This window comes from Hypanus sabinus, chromosome 7, assembly GCF_030144855.1.
Source record: "Hypanus sabinus isolate sHypSab1 chromosome 7, sHypSab1.hap1, whole genome shotgun sequence".
NCBI lineage: Eukaryota > Metazoa > Chordata > Chondrichthyes > Myliobatiformes > Dasyatidae > Hypanus > Hypanus sabinus.
In genome coordinates, this window is record NC_082712.1 from 14,746,141 (window position 1) to 14,762,793 (window position 16,653).

A 16,653-nucleotide genomic window follows, 5' to 3' on the forward strand; every position below is an offset into this window, starting at 1 on the left:
CAGCATTTTGGGCCTAGGCCCTGCATCTAGATTTGAAAGGAAGAGGACAGCCCCCTTCCTTTCCTATCCTGGTGAAGGGTCTCAGCCCAAAACATCAACAATTCACTCCCCTGCTTGACCTCCTCAAGATTTCCAGCATCAGCAGAAGCTCACGTGTCCCCACCTGTGTTATCTCCTGCGGTGAGCTTGTAGATTGTACATACTGCGTCTCCAAAAAAGTATCCCTAATGACTACATTGGGAGATCAATGGTTTCTTTGACTGGGATACAGCTAGAACCTGGGAAAATATGTTTTGGAAAGTACCTGGGAAAAAAGATGGCAGAAGTAAAAAAAAGTTGAAAAACAGCAGGAGAAACCCACTATACTCATGATACAGATGAGTTACTGTTGAGAGTTACAGGGAAGAAGAGGGAGGGACCAAACTCTGATACAGAGTTGTGCAAACATTGGAAACCTCTGGTAGCACGCTTCCAATAAAAGCACTGACTGGAATCTGGTCAACGCTCACAAGAATAACACATGGCATTGTGAATTGTGAATGACGTCATGAAGTACTACAGTACTGAGACAGGTCTTCCAGCCCATCTAGACTCTGCCAAACTTAATCCACCTGTGCCCGAACCTGACACTTCATATCCCTCCCATCCATGTACCTATCCAAATTTCTCTTAAATATTAAAATTGACCCCACACCCACCACTTGAGCTGGCAGCTCACCACTTTGAGTGAAGATATTCCCCCCCCCCATTCCCTTAAATTTTTCACCTTTCACCCTGAACCCATGAACTCCAGTTCCTGTCTCACCCAACCTCAGTGGAAAAAAGCCTGCTTGTATTTACCCTATCCATACCCCTCATAACATTGTATACCCCTAATCTTCCTTCATTTAGCAACACTCCAGGGAATAAAGTCCTAACCCAGGGGTCGGCAATGTTTACCACTGAAAGAGCCAATATGGACCCATTTCCCACAGAAAAGAAAACACTGGGAGCCACAAAACCCGTTTGACATTTAAAATGAAATAACACTGCATACAACGGTTTTTTTTTGCCTTTATGCTATGTATAAACAAACTATAATGTGTTGCATTTATGAAATTGATGAACTCCTGCAGAGAAAATGAAATTACATTTCTGCATGCAACAAAAACATTTTGAACTCCGAAAAAAAGACGTTGGGTTGAAGGTTACTCCGTAGGTAGCCTACCTTGGATCGAAGAATTAAAAGAAAGCGCACACTGGCAGGTGTCAGGCATTGGCAGTGGTGATGTATATTAATAGCGATAAAAAACACGTTGTAGCGGTGTAGCGCTACACGCAGCGCTAAAATAAAGACACTGCAGTCAAAGGTAACTTTATTCGAACTAAACAGCCTTGATTTAAAGCCTCCCTCAACCCGTCCCTGTGGGAGCGGATGCTCCAAAAGACACGTACTCACAAACCCCCATAGGCTACCTCCCTTAGCCGGAACGGTGGCTAATTGTGAGCCGGTGCGGATGTGTCAGGAAATGGGGTCTCCACAACGTTTTTAGATTGTACAAGATCACCATAATCTTCAAATTTCGAATTACATTTCAAAAACTAACAAACTACGGGGAGCCGCAGCACAGAGATCAAAGAGCTGCGGGTTGCCGACCCTTGTCCTAACCTATTCAACATTTCCCTATTCCTCAGGTCCTCAAGTCTTGGCAACATTCTTTTAAATTATTTATGTACGGTTTTGATCTTATTCACATCTTTCCTGTAGGTAGGTGACCAAACCTGCACACGATACTCCGAAGTTAGGCCTTACTTAAGTCTTATACAACTTCAACATAATATCTCAACTCCTGTATTCTATGCCAAATTTTTTGAAGTTATATACTCTTAATTTGTTTGAAGGTTAACTTTCAGAGGCACTTACTTCCTGATTTGAAAAAGTTTGGCATTAGCATTTTATTCATGTGTAATTAGTAGCGTCACCTGAAATGGGTCTTACCACTGAAACATGCTGCACTTTTCCAGCAACTTGACTCCGTGTGGGTGAGCGGACAGAGTGCCAATAAGCAAGAAGTAGTGTTGGCTGAGGGTGTTGAGTAAGCCATTGTTCTGCAGGCTCCGCTCAGGTTTGAGACCGGAGGACGAGGACAGCCACTGCACTATGTCTTTCACCAATTCCTCCAGATACATCTGACCATCCTATGAACATATAACAAAAAGTTGAGTTATGTTCTTCTGAAACAATAAACTGCAGAAATTTACATTGCCAGCCACACCAACCTTTATTTTATTTATTTAAAGATAAAGCACTGCCCAGCAATCCACCCAACTCTAGCTTAATCACAAGACAATTTACAATGACCAATTAATCTACTAACAGTGTGTCTTTGGACTGTAGGAAACCGGAGCACCTGGAGGAAACCCACGAGGAGATGGGAAGAACATGCACACTTTCTTGGAGGCCAGCAGAACTAAACTCCAAACTCTGATGCCCCAAGGTGTAATAGTGTCACGCTAACCTCTCCTCCCTTTCCTTCCTTGTGCAGTCACTTGCTACTTTAAAAACATGGTGACCCATGTGGGCTGCCCCCAGCATATCCTTAAACTGTGCTGGTCATTGTTGCATTTCACTGTCTGCCTTGATGTAAGTGACAAATAAAGCTCAACTTTATTTTAACACATTCTTTCCATGCATAGAATTAACAAGTGCATGTGTTGGAGATGTCCCAGTCCAGCAGTTCACGTAATCAAAGAACCTCCCCACCTGGTGGGACTCGCTTTTGAGGCTTTTATACCTTCTGCCAATGGGAGGGGCAGAAATGAGAACATATTCTCGCTTCTCCCCTTTCACATTGGGAAAAAGATATAAAAGCCTGAAAGCACATACCATCAGGCTCAAGAGCAGCTTCGATACACTGTAATGGCTGAATGGTCCCCTAGTATAATCAGATGGATTCTTGACCGCACAGCCTACCATGTTACGGCCTTGCACCTTACTGTCAACCTGCACTGCACTTTTCCTGTAATTGTAACACCTTATTCTGCACCCTGTTATTGCTTTACCTTGTTCTACCTCAATGCACTGTTGTAACAAAGTAAGCTATGTTGACAGTATACAAGGCAAGTTTTCCATGTGTCTTGGCGCTGGTTAATTGCAGCTGGTGTAGCAAACTCACCTCAGTGGACTCGAGCAGAAACTCAATGAACTGGCAGCCTACAATGGTCAGCTGCTTCCCCATGCTGTGATCCAGCTCCATGTTGGCATACAGCTTACTACTGGGCTTGTAAAAATACAGCAGTCTGCGCACAAACCTAACCGAGGAGCAAATGAGGAAGCTTGTTATGAAAAAAACCAGGAGAGATAAGGGGATAATAGAATGACAATGACATCCAGAGCGACTCACTAAGCAGATGAGAAAGGGGAAATGTGTTTGTTTTATATATATAGGGTGTGAACTCCTCTGACAATGGCAGCCATTGCCCCTCAACTAAGGAAGCAACTTGGAGTTGACCATATCTGTGTGTCTGGCACACCGGCGACCTCATACGAGGTAAAGTCCGCAGATTCACTTTCCTGAAGAACATTAGTGAATCAGACAGGTTCACACAGTCAGATTATCGTGTGATATTTGTTGTTTCGTAGTAGCAGTACAGTACGGACAATCCAGTAGGTTTACTATTATTACACTGGAGGTATGGCACGGTGGGCGTCTCCGCTGGGTTGGGGGAAGGCCCAGCATGCTGGTGCTGCCCTCCAGTGGTCACTCTGTGGAAGACAAACCGGACTGCATTTGTCTGCAGCTGCACTAGCATGTGACGAGGTGCACACTTGTTCTGTGGAACCGTGGCTCTAGGACAATCATCCCACATACCATCAAGTGGCCACTTTATGTTCTGGGTAAGGGTGATCATCTATAACCCACCTGTCCTTCCCATTTCATTGAGAGACACCACTCTACTCACCTGTGCAACTGTTCATCTTTGTAATTTCGCAGGTTTACATTGGGCCACTGCAAGGAAGAATTGAAACTCTATGGTATTTATTTAATAAAAACTTGAGTTACAACAACAAAAAAACTGGTCAAGACAATTAGTTCTAGCACCACATCCATCTCTGAGACTTGGGTTTCAAATGTCATTTCTAGCATGCTCACATGCAAGTTTGTTGCATTATCCATCCCACATATATGATCAAAATCCAACTGGTGGAAGAACTCAACAGGCTGAGCAGCACTGATGGAGGCAAAGGTATGGCCAAAGTTCTGGATCCTAACAGGACTGAGAGTGTAAAGGGGAGATGGATGAGTGAGATGAGCGGGTAGTTGATAGGCAGAAATTGAGGTGAAGGGTGGGAGTTGGGGAGATGATGGGTAGCTGGAGACAGGCGAGGGAGGGAGGGGAGGGCGAATGTTGGGGCAGCAGTTTGCTTTTGGCTCCAGATTGCAGTATCTGCAGTCTTTCTTCTATCTCCGAATGCACCCACATGCTATATCATTTACTTAACAGTTCAGCATGGAACAGGCACTTCTAGCCCAGTGAGCTGTACCACACAGCAACCCACTGATTTAACATTAGCCTAATCACAGGATAATTTACAATGACAAAATAACCTACTAACCTATACATTTTTGAACTGTGGGCGGAAACCGGAGCACCTAGAGGACACCCATGTGCTCACAGGAAGAATGTACGAACTTTCTTAGAAGACGCCAGAACTGTACTTTGAACTCTGGTGCCCCAAGGCATAATTGTGTCACACTAACTGCTACACTACCGCAGTCCCACAAGCCTGTGTAAAATCACCAACTAGCTGGGTGCTAGGTAGAAGTACCTGAATTATCTAACATTTTCTAAACCTTACACTGTCAGCAGGCATCACAATCCCAGGAAAGAATCTTAACTCAGCAAATATGAAGATCAGTTATAGTTCAGAGTTGGGGTATTAAGATGCCCCTTCTTGCCAATTTTCATGTCTCAATCTGGAGCCCTTGAGTAATGTCATTGTGATTTCTAACAGGGGTATCCTTCACTTGGCTGAATTTATGATGAACTGGAGAGATTCACGACATATCTAACATTTGATATTCTACCTTGGGTATAGAACCATAAGACATATGCCCTCTACTGTGCCTAATGTCTTGTTTATTATTTATTGTAACGCCTGCACTGTTTTGTGCACTTTATGCAGTCCTGGGTAAGTCTGAAGTCTAGTGTAGTTTTTTGTGTTGTTTTACATAGTTCAGTGTAGTTTTGGTATTGTTTCATGTAGCACCTTGGTACTGAAAAACGTTGTCTCGTTTTTACTGTGTACTGTGCCAGCAGTTATGGTCGAAATTACAATAAAAAGTGGCTTGAACTTGACATAGGAGCAGAGTTAGGCTATTTGGCCCATCGAGTCTGCTGTGCCATTCCATTATGGCTGATTTATTATCCCTCTCAACTCCATTCCTCTGCCTTCTCCTCAGAATCTTATATTAATCAAAAACTCATCAATCTCTTCTTTGAACATACCCAAAAGACTTGGCTGTCTGTGACAATGAATTCCACTGATTCACCACTTCATGGCTAAATAAATTACTCCTCACCCCTACTCCAAATGGACATCCCTCCATTTTGAGCCTGTGTTCTCTGGTCCTAATCTCTTTCACTATAGGAAACATCCTCTCCACATCCACTTAATCTAGGTGTTTCATTATTCGAAAGGTTTCAAGAGAACCCCCATCCCCATTTTTCTAAACTCCAGTGAGTACAGGCCCAGAGCCATCAAATGCTTCTCATAAATTAGCCCTTTCATTCACTTGATCATTATATTTGATGACAGAGTACAGTGCAGGTTAATTTGCATTCAAGAAACCTTGGATTGAAACTAGAGCATAAAATATTCAAGATGACTTCACAGTAATTATTCCAAAAATAAATACCAATGGATATAATGCCCAAGCTCCTATGACAATTTGGTAATTCTACCTTAAGAATGGTTGAGATCAGATTCCAGTTCCATCGCAGATTGTCCTTGTTATTGAGGACGTCGCTGTCACGCAGGTTCTGCATCATTGCCTCCTCTGTGTCCTAGAAAATAATTTAACAAGAACAGATATGCATCAGGCAATGCAGTAACATACTGACAATGATCTTGTGAAAATATACAAGGACTTTTTAAAAATTGGAAAGTAGCTCAGCTTCAAAGTCTAAAACTCAAAATGCTGACAAGTACATTAACAACAAGAGTCTCTTCATTAGGACCTCCAAGTACAACTTCTATCCTATTGTTATCAGACTCTCACATGCTGTGGGATGAACTCTTGATCTCCCAATCTACCTCATCTTTATTTAAAGTACCTGTACTTTATTTGCCTACCTGCATCAGATTCTTTGTAGTGGCCACTTTTAGGTACACTTGCTCATTAATGTAAAAATCATGTGGCAGCACCTCAACACAATACTCAATACACAATAGCATGCAGACATTCAAGAGGTTCAGTTGTTCAGATCAAACATCAGAATGGGAAAGAAAAGTGAAGTAGGTGATTTTGACTGTGGAATGATTTTTGGTACCAGATGGCGTGGTTTGAGTATTTCAGAAACTGCTGATCTCCTGGGATTTTCACACACAACAGTCTCTAGAGTTTACAGAGAATGGTGCAAAAGGCAAAAAACATCCAGTGAGCTGCCGTTCTGTGGGGAAAAATGCCTTGTTAAAGAGAGAGGTCAGAGGAGAATGGCCAGACTGGTTCAAGTTGTCAGGAAGGCAACAGTAACTCAAATAACCATGCATTACAACAGCATTTCTAAATACACGTGTCGAAACTTGACGTGGATGGGCTACAGCAGCAGCAGACCACAAACATACATTTAGTTGCCACCAAAACAGTGGGTGTATGTTACATTCTTTATCTTTCTGTGTTACTGCAATGTGCTCATGTATGGTCGATTTGGCTGGATGGCAAGCAAACAGAAGTGTTTTATCCTCTTGTTACCTATGACCATCAGTAACCCATTAACCCAACGATGTCACATGTTTTCGTGTGCATGAAGCACTCTGCTCACCTTCAGGACGAAAATGTCTCTCTGGACACGCAGATGATGATCTCGTCTCTGGGAGCTGGAGGCGCCCTTGTGTGCAATGTGATCCAGATACAGGCTATAGGGTTTGCAGCCCCGCTTCTTCATCTCGTGAAATCGCTTCAGGCAATTCACAGCTGCACTGGCTCGCCTGCAGTTAAGCCAGGAGTAAAGAGTTACAAGTGCTCTGATTTTGCAGAACATGGAATGAAACACACAAGGAAAGCAATCCCAATATCATGTGAAAAAGAAGAATTAGACCTAAGTAAGGCGGCGTGGTGGCATAGCAGTTAGCATAACGGCCAGTGACTCGGATTCAATTCTGTCGCTGTCTTTAAGGACTTTTACGTTCTCCTCAGGATCGCGTGGGTTTCCTCCGGGTGCTCCGGTTTCCTCCCACAGTCCAAAGATGTACAGTTAGGGTTAGGGTTACGAAGTTGTGGGCATGCACCAGAAGCATGTTGCACCCCAGCATACCCTCAGATTGCATTTGTCAGTGAAGCAAATGACACTTTCACTGTATGTCGCAATGTATATGTAACAAATAAAGCTAATCAAATGTTAAAATACCTTGGTCATAGTTTTCTTGTCATTTACTTCTCTTCTAGCTTATTTCCAATCTCCAAATACACTGTCTTACAGCTATTTACTCATGATGTCTTTCCCACCTCTTTGCCAGGTTTACAGACATTTCTGTACTACGTTACATTGTAACCTCTGCCCAAGAGTCACCTCCTCTACACAATGGATAAATGACAATGATACTGCTTTCTGACACTGAGCGAATTGGTATCTCATTGGCAGCTGGCTAAGAAAACAGAAATAGTTCGATTCCAGCTGATATTGTCCATAAAGAGGTCAGCACCACAGCGGAGATAAGTAGCACTGGCAAGGAAGGAATCAGCTTATTCATATTAACCTTTACCTAAAACTCACGAATATGTCAAGCCTCCACGTACACACAAAACTTTTATCAGACAATGAACACGGTAGTTTGTCTTGCTGAATATTCCTCCACTGTAGGTGTTGATCCCCCATGATACAATACCAGATGCAAATATTTGGCATTACTATAGATCGACAGGAAGGTCAGCATGGAAGTGGTGGACTGAAGGCCTGTTTTTGTTTGGTACGATTCTATTACTAATCCTGATGCTCGCCATCCTCTAACGCCATTACATATAGGACAGGAGCCATTCCACAGGAATGAGAAATAGCAGCATTTAAACATACAGCAACCACCATCACTAGACTGCAATCACAAGTGGGATTCCTGCCTGAAAATCTCTCTCCAGATTCAGACATCCTGGGGGCAATGTGAATATCTGTACTTCAGGCAATTCCCAATTACAATTGGAGTCAGCTATACAACACAGAGGGTGGTCAGAGGGTGCAACGAGGTGCCAGTGGAAGTGGTGAATGCGGGTTCAATTTCAACAGTTATGTACATAGGTGGGAGGGGAATGGAGGGCTATGATCTCAGTGGGACTAGGCAGAATAAAAGTTCGGCAGAGACTGAACGGGCTGTAGTGCAGTATGACGCAATAGGGTCACCATGTCCATGCTGACCTTTCTATCAATCAATGTTAATCCCATTTGCTTGCATTAGGTCCATATCGATCAATACATTGTTTATTCAAATGTCAGTGATTTCAGCTGGCAGTGAGATCCAAATATCTACCACTCACTGGGTAAAAAATACTCCCACCCTCAAATCCCATTTAAATCACTCTCCTCTCAGCTTAAAATCATTGTCTCGTCTTCTTTCTACATGACAATATTATACCAATTTACTATGTCTCAATTTTACATACATCTATCAGGTCACCTCAACGTCCTTTATTCTAAGGAATAAAACAGCCTGTCCAATCTCTCACCCCACCCCTGCAATAACTGAACTCCTCCAATCCAGGTAAAATCCTGGTGAACCTCACCTATACTTTCTCCACTGCCACCATATAATTCTTATACTGCCCAGCCCAGAACTACGCAACACTATTTTATTTATTTAGAGAGAGAGAGAGCGTGGAACAGTAACACCCAACTGCACTGATTTAACCCTAACATCACGGGACAATATACGATGACCAATTAACTGACCCAGTACATCTTCGGACTTAGAGAGGAAACCAGAAAAAACACATGCATTTCACAAGAAGGGTGCACAGAGGATAATGGGACTGAACAAACTCTGAGCTGTAATAACATCATGCTACCTGCTACTCTCTCATGATGCCTCAGTACAGGAAAGATGTGGACATTCTAGAAAGAATGCAGAGGACACTGGCATGACCAGCAAAGTGTTCCCTCAGACCTTGCAGGATGCTCGTGCAGAAATTGCAGGGTCCTAACAGTGATAGTTAAAACAAACTTAGCAACAGGTGAGGTGCTGGAGGATTGGAGGATGGTTTTTGTTACCCAGTTGTTTAAGAAAGGGTCTAACAATAAGCCGGGAAATTAGAGGTCAGCAAGCCTAACATCAGTAGTGGTAAAGTTTTTGGAAGGTATTCTGAGGGACCAGATAGACAGGCACTTATTAGAGATAGTCAGCATAGCTTTGTATGTGGCATGCGGAGTTTTTCGAGGAAGTTACCAGGAAAGTGAATGAAGGCAAAGCAGTGGATGCTGTCTAGATGGGCTTTAGCAATGCCTCCGACAAGACCCTGCACGGGAAGTTGGTTAAGAAGGTTCAGTCGCTCGGCATTCAAGATGAGGTAGTAAAAGGCTGCCTCCCTGACTGAAGGTGCGTGACCAGTGGAGTGCTGCAAGGATCGGTGCTCAGTCTGTCATTGTTTGTCAACTACATCAATGATCTGGATGAGAATGTGGTAAACTGGATCAGCAAATTTGCAGATGTCAGAAAGATTAGGGGCATAGAAGACAGTGAGGAAGGCAATCAAAACTTGCAGCAGGATCCACATCAGCTGGAAAAATGGTAGATAAAATTTAATGCAGACAAGTGTGAGGCAATGCCCTTTAGAAGGACAAACCAGAGTAGGACTTACACAGGCACTAAGGAGTGTGGTGAAACAGAGGAATCTGGGATTACAGATCCATTAATTCCTTGAAAATGTCATCACAGCTAGATAGATACAGTGGAGCTAAAAAATTTGTGAACCCTGCAGAATTTTCTCTTTTTCTGCATAAATATAACCTAAAATTTGATCAGATCTTCACGCAAGTTCTAAAACAAGATAAAGAGAACCCAATTAAGTAAAAAACACAAAAAAAATTATACTTGTTCATTTATTTATTGAGAAGCATGATTCAATATTACATGTATCTGCTGGTAAAAGCATGTGAACTATTGCTTTCAGGTGTGACCCCCTCGTACAGCAGTAACTTCAACCAGACGTTTCCGGTAACTGATCAGTCTTGTACATTGGCTTGGTGGAAATTTTAGGCCAGTCCTCCTTACAAAACTGCTTCAACTCTGGGATGTTGGTGGGCTTCCTTGCATGAACCGCCTGCTTCAGGTCCTCCCACAACATTTCTATAGGATTAAGGTCAGGACTTTGACCCGGCTATTCCAAAACATGGATTTTCTTCTTTTTAAACCATTCTGTTGCTGATTTACTCTTGTTTTTTAGATTATTGTCTTATTGAATTACATCCTTCACATACAACACAATATGATTCAGTTCACTTTGAAATTTGAGAATGAGAAACAAAATTCTGATGTGTTGGTATTTCAGTGGAATAAAATAAATTACAATGGCATGAGAGGGGAACTGGCGGAGGTTGACTGGAAAGGGACATTTGAGGGAAGGACAGCAGAGCAACAATTGTTTCAAGTTGGGAAAAAATTTTACAAATGGTTAATTCCTCTTCTATATGTGCTAAACATGCTTTAATACAATTTAAAATTGTACATAGAGCTTATATGTCTAAAGATAAGCTTGCTCGATTTTACTCTTATATTAACCCTCAATGTGACAGGTGTCATCTAGAAGTGGCTTCATTGACCCACATGTTTTGGTCATGTCCCACTTTACATAACTATTGGAAGGACATATTTGTTACCATTTCTTCAATTTGGAATATCGATTTACAACCTCACTTTATTACTGCAATTTTTGGTATACCAAATGAGGATGGTATTCAGTTTTCCCCTTCAATCAGACGAATGATTGCTTTTGTAACATTAATGGCCAGAAGGTCTATATTACAAAACTGGAAAGAAGTAAATCCTCCTACCACGTCTCAGTGGCTTTCTCAAACTATTTCATATCTAAGTTTGGAAAAAATTAGAAGCACTATTTTTGACTCATCAGTCAAATTTGAAGAAACTTGGGGACCGTTTATTCGGCATTTTCATATGAATTAATCTGACCTTTTCTAGACCTTCTTTCTGCTTATTCTTGTTCAGGTATGGAGTTCCGGAGTTTTTTTGACACTATCACATACTTATAAACTGTTACTATTGCCCATGTTAGTTTAGTGTTTTTTTTTATCAATATACATTTTCTTTCACTTATTTTCAATTTTTATTTCTTTTTTGACGATTATTTTTGTTTTTTTTTCATTTATAGTTATACAGACTTGATTGATTAATGTACTTGTTTCTGTTGATGTTTTAATAGGATATTATTATCTTATTACCAATGTAATTTCAAGTCTACTGTATTCATAACCTATTCATTATTATGTTATGTTTTTGTTTATATATATATGAAACTTAATAAAAAGATTGAAAAAGAAAGAATTGTTTCAAGTCATTTTTATTGTCATTTCGACCATAACTGCTGGTACAGTACACAGTAAAAATGAGATAACATTTTTCAGGACCATGGTGTTACATGACACAGTACAAGAACTGGACTGAACTACACAAAAAAAAACAACACACAGAAAGCTACACTAGACTACAGACCTACACAAGACTACATAAAGTGCACAAAAACAGTGCAGGCATTACAATAAATAATAAACAGGACAATAGGGCAAGGTGTCAGTCCAGGCTTCGGGTATTGAGGAGTCTGATAGCTTGGGGGAAGAAACTGTTACATAGTCTGGCCGTGAAAGCCCGAATGCTTCGGAGTCTTTTCCCAGACTGCAGGAGGGAGAACAGATTGTATGAGGGGTGCATGGGGTGCATTTTTCTGTGAAAAATGAGGGAAGACAGATGTATTCCAAATAAGAAGAAATTTTCAAATAGAAGGACACTATCGTGGCTGACAAATTGTCAGAGCCAAAGTAAAACCAAAAGAGAGGGCATACAAGGAAGCCAAAGCTAGTGGGAAGATAGAAGACTGGGAAGCTTTTAAAAACTTGCAGAAGGAAACTAAGGTGGTCATTAGGAAGGAAAAAACAAATTATGAAAGGAAGGTGTCGACTAATATCAAAGAAGATTCTGAAAGCTTTTTTAAGTATATAAAGGGTAAAAGAAAGTTGAGGGTAGATATAGGACCAATAGAAAATGACGCTGGAGATATTGTAATGAGAAACGCAGAGATGGCAGAGGAACTGAATGCGTATTTATCATCAGTCTTCACAGTGGAAGATATCTGCAGTATACTGGACATTCAAGAATGTCAGGGAAGTGAAGTATGTGCAGTGAAAATTAGAACTGAGAAGGTGCTCAGGAAGCCTCTGAGGGTGGATAAATCTCCTGGACCTGATCGAATGCATCCTTGGGCTCCGAAGGAAGTAGCTGGAGAGATTGTGGAGGCATTAACAATGATCTTTCAAGAATCGATAGATTCTGGCATTGTACCGGATGAATGGAAAATTACAAATTTTACTCCGCTATTTAAGAAGGGTGGAAGGCAGCAGAAAGGAAACTATAGACCTGTTAGCCTGACATTAGTGGTTGGGAAGTAGTTGGAATCGATTGTTAGGGATGAGATCATGGAATACCTGGAGGCACATGACAAGATAGGTCAAAGCCAGCATAGTTGCCTGAAAGGAAAATCCTACCTGACTAACCTACAGCAATTCTTTTGAGGAAATTACAAGCAGGGTAGACAAAGGAGATATAGTATATGTTGTGCACTTGGATTTTCAGAAAGCCTTTGACAAGGTGCCACACATGAGGCTGCTTAGCAAGATAAAAGCCTATGGAATTACAGGGAAGTTACTAGCATGGGTGGAGCATTGGCTGATTGGCAGAAAACAGAAGTGGAAATAAAGGGATCCTATTCTGGCTGGCTGTCGGTTACCAGTGGAGTTCCACAGGCGTCAATGTTGGGACCGCTGCTTTTTACAATACATGTCAATGATTTGGACTATGGAATTAATGGATTGTGGCTAAGTTTGCCAATGACACAAAGATAGGTGGAGGAGCAGGTAGTGTTCAGGAAACAGAGAGCCTGCAGAGAGACCTAGATAGTTTAGGGGAATGGGTAAAGAAGGGGCAAATGAAATACAATGTTGGAAAGTGTACGGTCATGAACTTTGGTGGAAGAAATAAAGGGGCAGACTATTACTTAGATGGGGAGAGATTTCAAAATGCAGAGATGCAAAGGGACTTAGGAGTCCTTGTGCAGGATACCCTAAAGGTTAACCTCCGTGTTGAGTCGGTTGTGAAGAAGGTGAATGCAATGTTGGCATTCATTTCTAGAGGTATAGAATACAAGAGCAGGGATGTGATGTTGAGGCTCTTTCAGGTACTCGTGAGACCACACTTGCAGTATTGTGTGCAGATTTGGGCTCCTTATTTTAGAAAGGATATACTGACATTGGAGAGGGTTCAGAGAACGAGTCCAGAAATGAAAGGGCTACTGTATGAGGAACATCTAGCAGTTCTTGGGCTTTATTCCCTGGAGTTCAGGAGAATGAGTGGGGGATCTCAATGAAACATTCTGAATGTTAAAAGGCCTGAACAGACTAGATATGGTAAAGTTATTTCTCGTGGTAGGGGAGCCTAGGACAAGGGGGATGACTTCATGATTGAAGAACTGAGATGCGGAGAAATTACTTTAGTCAGAGGGTGGTAAATCTGTGGAATTTGTTGCCACAAGCAGCTGTGGAGGCCAAGTCATTGGGTGCATTTAAGGCAGAGATAGATAGGTTCTTGATTAGCCAGGGCATCAAAGGGTATGGGGAGAAAGCAGCGGAATGGAGATGACTGGAAGAATTGGATCAGCCCATGATTGAATGGCGGAGCAGACTCGATGGGCCGAATGACTACTTCTACTCCTATATCTTATGGTCTTACATGAAGAGTAAAATCTTTATGGCTCAGTCTAAATATGCAATGTGCAATCATAGTAATTTATAATGATTTATAATACACAGAACTGTCAATATAACATAGCAAAACACTCAAATCAGTGTGAGTTAATCAGTCTAATGGCCTGGTGGAAGAAGCTGTCCCAGAGCCTGTTGGTCCTGGCTTTTATGCTGTGGTACTATTTCCCAGATGGTAGCAGCTGGAATAGATTGTGGTTGGGGGTGACTCGGGTCCCCAATGATCCTTTTCTCTTTTCTCATACCTGTCTTTGTAAACGTCCTGAATAATGATAAGTTCACAACTATAGATGTGCTGGGCTGTCCACACCACTCTCTGGAGAATCCTGTGGTTAAAGGAAGTACAGTTCCCATACCAGGCAGTGATGCAGCCAGTCAAATGCTCTCAGTTATATCCCTGTACAAAGTTCTTGGGATTTGGGGGTCAATACCAAACTTTCTCAGCTGTCTGAGGTAAAAGAGGCACTGTTGTGCCTTTTTCACCACACAGCTGGTGTGTATAGACCATGTGAGGTCCTCGCTGAGGTGGATGCTGAAGAACTTAAAGCTGTTTACCCTCTCAACCACAGAACCATTGAAGCCAATAGGGGTTAGTCCATTCTCATTCCTCCTGTAGTCCACAACCAGTTCCCTTGTTTTTGAGACATTGAGGGAGAGGTTGCTTTCTTGACACCACTGTGTCAGGGTGATGACTTCTTCCCTGTAGGCCACCTCATTATCCACTATTGCACTTCTATTAAGCTTCAGTTGATGGACTGCTATCCTGATATTCTCCAGTAAAATGTCTCGATGCAACTTTGAATTCATTGTTCCCTCAACGAATGTAAGCTGTCCAGGCCCTTTGTCAGCAAAGCAGCCCCAAACCATGATATTCCTTCCACCATGCTTCACAGTTGGGATGAGGTTTTGGTATTGGTGTGCAGTGCTCCTTTTCCTCCAAACACAGCAATGTGCATTTCTGCCAAAAAGTTCAACTTTTGCCTCATCTGTCAACAGAACATTGTCCCAGGAGAATTGTAGAACATCCATGTGATCTTTTGCAAACTTGAGATGCGTTGCAAATTTTTTTTTTGGACAGCAGTGGTTTCCTCCGCAGTGTCCTGCCATGAACACTATTGTTATGTAGTATTTTTCTTATAGTTGTTATGTCCACAGCCCCCTCCTTTGTGAGAATCACAAGAGCACTAGTTGAGGGGGGGTCAGTAGACCCAGGAAGTGGGAGAGAGAGAGATGTGCCGGATACCGCGTTCCACCGTGATGCAAAATAAGGCGACATTGACTATTGTCTCATGGAGACCACGTGTAAAGCTCTCAGGCAAAGTGGGCTGGTTGAGACAGAGATTGCATCATCCCAACCTGATTGACACCTGAGACCCTGTGAGGAAGTATAAAGGAGGGTCTGGGGGGGACAGCCCCTTCAGAAGCACCAGGAGACACACTAGCGATCCCGCAGTAGCGGGAAGCCATTTTGAAGGAAGCCACGTGTGTTAGATTCCGGGCCTGGAGTCTGTGGCTGGAATCACGGAAAACTGCTTTTAGCTAACAACGGGGAAGCCCGCTCCCGATTCAACGGATTTGCTTCATAAAGGCCCGGGCAAGTTTTTCTTTTCTCACCAATCTCTCTCTCTCTAACAAGTGAAAACTCAGCGCCCCCCAGCCCCCCCACCGAAAGCCAGAAGCCTGCAGGAATTTGAGTGACTTTTATATTTCCATCGGACACTATATTATCCCCTAGACAAACGATCGAGCTGTTTCTTATTGATGGTTATTATTAGACCCGCGCTTTTAGATTAAGTAGTGACTACGTATATTTGAGTGTTTGTATTAATCTTTCGTTTGTGCCCCTTCCATAAATAAAGACTTTTAAAAATAGTACCATCAGACTTCAACGGACCTCTCTATCTTTGCTGGTAAGTGATCCAGTTACGGGATTTCGTAACATAGTGGACACATGAACAGAGACTTTAGCAAGTTCTAGAGATTTCTGTTGGTATTTTGTTGTTACCCTTTTTTTTTCAACCTCCTTCAGCATTACACGTTGTGCTTTTGGTGTGATCTTTGCAGGATGCCCGTTTCTTCTGCTTCTAAGGAGAGTAGCAACAGAACTGAGTTTCTTCCATTTGTAGACAGTTTTATTTCTCCTACTGTGGACTGATGAACACTCAGGTCTTTAGAAATGCTTTTGCAGCCTTTTCCAGCTTCATGCATCTCTACAATTCTTCTTCTCTCGTCCTCTGAAAGTAGCTTTGATTGAAACATGGTGCACATAAACAGATCTTCCTTGAGAAGAGCAAGCTGTGTCAGTAACCTGACTTTGTGGGTCTTGTTTATAGGACAGGGCACCTCTACAATTCACACCTCCAATCTCATCTCATTGATTGGAACACCTGACTCCAAATAGTGTTTGTAGAAGACATTACC

The 16,653-nt window shown here is 42.2% G+C and overlaps 1 protein-coding gene across 4 annotated transcripts in view; it reads right to left on the minus strand.

Moving 5' to 3' along the window:
* The window catches only part of rictora (RPTOR independent companion of MTOR, complex 2 a), a 202,564-nt gene that overhangs the window by 63,731 nt on the left and 122,180 nt on the right, over window positions 1-16,653 (minus strand). For all 4 annotated transcript variants that reach the window (XM_059974241.1, XM_059974240.1, XM_059974242.1 and 1 more), the window contains 5 exons: window positions 7,027-7,192; window positions 5,947-6,048; window positions 3,943-3,989; window positions 3,156-3,291; window positions 1,979-2,178 (listed from right to left, as the gene is read on the minus strand). In XM_059974241.1, coding sequence (XP_059830224.1) covers window positions 1,979-2,178; window positions 3,156-3,291; window positions 3,943-3,989; window positions 5,947-6,048; window positions 7,027-7,192 — 651 coding nt within the window. The remainder of the gene's footprint in view (window positions 1-1,978; window positions 2,179-3,155; window positions 3,292-3,942; window positions 3,990-5,946; window positions 6,049-7,026; window positions 7,193-16,653) is intronic.